At 37.3% G+C, this 4,496-nt stretch overlaps 1 protein-coding gene across 1 annotated transcript; it reads left to right on the top strand.

Moving 5' to 3' along the window:
• Positions 1 to 3,064: 3,064 nt before the first annotated feature.
• On the top strand, positions 3,065 to 4,032 carry LOC149233314 (zeatin O-glucosyltransferase-like). Its single transcript, XM_089382153.1, has one exon. The coding sequence runs from the start codon at positions 3,065 to 3,067 to the stop codon at positions 4,019 to 4,021; it is 957 nt and encodes a 318-aa protein (XP_089238279.1). The 3' UTR covers positions 4,022 to 4,032.
• Positions 4,033 to 4,496: the final 464 nt, after the last annotated feature.

The raw sequence follows: 4,496 nt of genomic DNA, 5'->3' as shown, positions 1-4,496 counted from the left end.
GAATTTTGATTTCTTCTTCTTCTGTAGCAGCCATCAATACTTTTTCTTTAGGTGGAGGAGGATAGTACTCTTCAATACTGGAATCACTATAAGATTCTGAATCAGAATCAATATACATATGACAGGCGCAATTTTCAGAATCAGTGTGGCAATCACAGTTTTCTGATTCTGAACATGAGCAAGGCTGCATGTAGGCTTGCAATTCTTCTTCAGAAGAGCTATAGGAGTCAAGAGATGACTCTTCAAGTTGTTGCTGCTGAATTTGGTCTTTAATCACCACATTAGGGCAGTGTTCTGATCTGTGAGTGCGGGAACCACACTTCATACACTGGATTTGTCCTTCTGTTTTGACAGTTTTACCCCTTTGGAATAGGGCTTGGGACTTTTTTCCTCTGTTCTTCTTTGATTCCTCACCTTCTGGACATTTGGTGGAAGTATGTCCAGTTTTACCACATAACCAGCAAGTAAGCTTGTTCCATTTTTCTTGCTTAGATGTATGTAGATGAATATCAGAGGGTTTGTAATAATGTGTCTGAGGGACATACCTGTAATACCCTTTCCTTGCTACAGAAGAACCTCTAGTCCTGTGAGAGGGCTTTCTTTGATATCTGTAGAATTTAGTGGTCTGTTTATGTTCCTTTTTGGCCCTTTTCTTAGCTTTTCTTTTCTGGACCAAAGGATCATCAATTGTGAGTCCATATTTGCTACAAATGGACTTTCTGTCTGGAAGATTGGAAAGTTTTTCCAATGATCTGTTCACTTTGGAACTTGTGCACAGACTGACTAGTGTCTTGGTTATATGAGAATAAATCTTACCCGAAGTGTATGATTCAAAAGGTAACTGGAAGATTTCTTGCAATCTGATGTAATGAACAAATCTAGATGGAAGGGCAGCAAGATATACCTATTTCCATAAAAGATTTGTTGAATCTTTTACTTCATAAATCCTTTACATCCAGTCCCTGTGGAAGTCTTCATATTGTGACATTTTGTGGCACTTAACATTCATGAGGATGACCTCATGTTTGTCTACAATTTCTGCTTCACAACCACACCAAAGCTCTAATATCATAGAATTCAGAGCTCCGATCATGTTGCTGATTGGTGTGTCATCTGAACTATGAATCACATCTCTGGCTTCATCCTTGAGGACTTCAGCTTCCATTTTTGCCAATAATGCTGGAGATGATTCTGTTTCCCACCACCTGAGTAGTGTTCCTGTAAAACACTAAATAATGGTTTTGCATGCTTCTATTTCACTTTTACCTCTAAGGCACATGAGTTTATGTTTAGTAAACATCATACCAAGAATTGTCTAATCTGACCAACACTCAGATTATCAATATTCCATTCTCGATGTGACTCAGGGAAAAAGGTATGAGATTCTAGAAGCTTGCCTTTTCCTTCTATATCAGGTGTAGGATATTTATTGAACCTACTTTCAAGTGGTTCATAAATAGGGAGAATCTGGGATTCAGATTCTTTCTGTTCTTCTTCTTCTTCCTTGAATAAGGAAGCAATTGTGATTTTCTCTGTAGCCTCTGAAGATGGGGCTACTTCTTTTGGAAATAATGCCGGAAACCTGTCAACTGGTTTGATAGGATCTTGAATCTTGATATTTATTTTATAAAGGAATGAAGTAGGAACTAGTTTATCAACTTTAGACAAACTTATTTTTTCAACCTTTTCAGTTAAACCAGTGATTAAGCTTTTAGTAGTACCCATGTGGTCTACTATCTTTTCCTCTACTTCTTCTATCTTATTCAAAGATTCTTTGGCATATGACCTAACTATTGATGAGGAGTATTGTACCTTAAACTTGTGAGAACTCAAATCTAAATAAACAATGAAGTTAAAATTTCCCAAATCAATATAAAAATAATTAAATTAAAATATTTTTTAATTATATAATAAAAAATGTAAAAATATTAAATATTAAATGTTAAAATTCAATCAATTTACAAATGAAATTTAATAATAATAACAATTTAAACATATTAACTATTTAAAATAATAACAATGATGAGAATAATAATAAATTTACTAGATATTTGTTATTTTATCATTAAATTAAATTAATGATACAATTTATTAATAGATATTTGTTTTTTTTAAAGGAATTTGAAAATACAATTATGAACCGATTGTGATTTTTTATCATTTAAAATGTGTTTTCAAATACATAAATAAATTTGGTACTTTAACTTTAGAATACTAAATTTCTACATATTACATAACTAAAGCTTATAATTCTCAAAAATGTTTATCAAATTTGAAACATCATAAACAACATAGAAAACAAAACATTACTAATAGATATTTTAGTTTTTTTTAGAATCTAATAGTTCAATTTTGGAAAAATATAAACTCTTATTATTTAAAATATTTATTTAAATACATAAATAAATTCAATACTTAAAAAAATTTATGAAAAACTAAAATTCTACCAATTACATAACTAAAATCTACCATTCTTTGAAAAATCTATATCAAAGTTTCAAATCTATATCAAATAACTTGGAAAAAAAAAACAGCCAACAAAACGTCATCACCCATCAAATCCAACCTTTCTTTTTGTGGGCTCGTCATTGTAATCAAGCGGATCTCCGCCCTCTCAACCCACGGCAAGTCCTATTTCATACCCTATAGCATCATTAATGCACCTACCTGACACCAGATTGACGTCACCTGGAGAGCCGATCATGGGGATGCATCCATGCATCCACATCTCATCACTCAGCTCCGGCAATGTTCCCGGGCAGCTCCGTAGCTCTGACTCCCATTAATGCACATCGCCTGGATATTTGTTGCGGCAACAGTCCCTCTATTTCAAATTTCAGATTTGAGTTTTGAGCGGGATGCACCTTTGTATACGATACATATACGATTGAATTTTGAAAACCCTCCAAACTTTGAAATTTGAATTTCAATGCGCGCTCAAATTTTTGGAATGAACTGATGACAGAACCATTGTTGGGTTTCCACCATGGTTTTTGTGTTACATTCGCCCAGCGCTGACGTTTCATGAAGTTTGTGGTGAAAGTATCAAAACGTTTCTGAACGAATGCCTCCGCCTCCTCCTCCTGGTTTGAGGTCCCAATCCGGGTCGTGGATGAACGGGGTCGAGGACTGCGTGGAAATTTTGGTCAACACACGCTGGGAGCTGGAGTTTCCGTTCATCGAATACACAGAAAAGGAGATAGAGAAGCCCATCTGGGCAGCAGGGCCTTTTCTGCCCTTCTCCTCTTTCTGGAATCAGTCAGAACCATGTACTGCTATAACGCATGATAGCGCCATCCGCAACAGGAAGAGCAGTATCGATGAAGACCGATGTCTGGAATGGTTGAATTCCAAGGCGCTTGTATCAGTTCTCTACGTTTCTTTCGGCCGCATAGTCTGTCCCTCCGATGAAGAGATGACAGAGCTCGCTCTTGGATTGGAAGCTGCCCAGAAGCCATTCATTTGGGTTTTACAGAACCATCGCCGTCCTCCTCCTCCTCATCCTGATCATCGTCCTCATGATCATCAGGTTAGTAATGGCGGAGGAGGAGAGTACGTGCTTCCAGAGGGCTTCGAAGGTCGAATCGAGGGATTGGGTTTGATAATCCGTGGTTGGGCGCCTCAGCTGCTCATACTCTCTCATCCCTCCACGGGAGGATTTCTCTCGCACTGTGGATGGAATTCCACTGTCGAAAGCATCATCCAGGGCGTTCCTATCTTGGCATGGCCCACCAGAGGAGATCAGCATTACAATGCCAAAATGCAGGTTAATCACCTCCAGGTTGCTGCCATGATCGACCGGCCAACCCAGGATGGACGGATGAGCAGGAAGGAAATTGGCAATGGAGTGACGTTGTTGATGGATAGCGAGCATGGAGTCCAAATGAGAGAAAGAGCAGCGTCTCTTAAACTCAAGTTGGGCTCTAGCTGCCCCTCATCTTCTGAAGCAGTATTAGACACGTTTGTTAATCACCTTTTATCGAATCAGTCTGAAGTTCTTGAAAGGAACATAATTGTGTAGTGCTGAAGTTATCACAATGAAATGAGCAGAGGCCCTAGAATAAAATGCCCAACGTGCAGGTGCAGAAATTGGGAAAACAATGAAATGGGAGGAGGCCATATATTGTTCACCCATTTTACTGATGTAAAGGTTGTGATGTGGGACCTGCATCATAATGCCCAGATGATTTTGCAATGAAGTTTTGGTTGCGAATTCAACTTAAAGAGGCTTTACAATTTCATTATATGACCGAAGAATGTGATATTATGTTTCTCAATTTCATTATTCTACAGAACAATGTGATTTTATTGTGCATCATTCTTGGCGTTTAACCTCTACACAATTCTATTTTTCGAAGGCATATCTCTTCCTCGACGTACCCAGCAATATGGTTTCATTCAATCCTATAGATTTTGATTAAATATGCGGTGAAAATGAATTGTATTAGTTTCACTAGTACAAGGATTGATTTGAATTATTCAAATCGATTTATTTC

This window comes from Pinus tabuliformis, chromosome J, assembly GCF_031772625.1.
Source record: "Pinus tabuliformis cultivar Carrire ecotype Pingquan chromosome J, CPIR1, whole genome shotgun sequence".
NCBI classification, from domain to species: Eukaryota; Viridiplantae; Streptophyta; class Pinopsida; order Pinales; family Pinaceae; genus Pinus; species Pinus tabuliformis.
The sequence above is the reverse complement of the archived record's forward strand: the minus strand, read 5'-3'. Positions and strand labels throughout refer to the sequence as shown.

What these genes read in the sequence shown, in the direction of transcription:
- LOC149233314 (XM_089382153.1), top strand. Translation starts at nt 3,065, where the DNA reads ATGCCTCCGCCTCCTCCTCCTGGTTTGAGGTCCCAATCCGGGTCGTGG.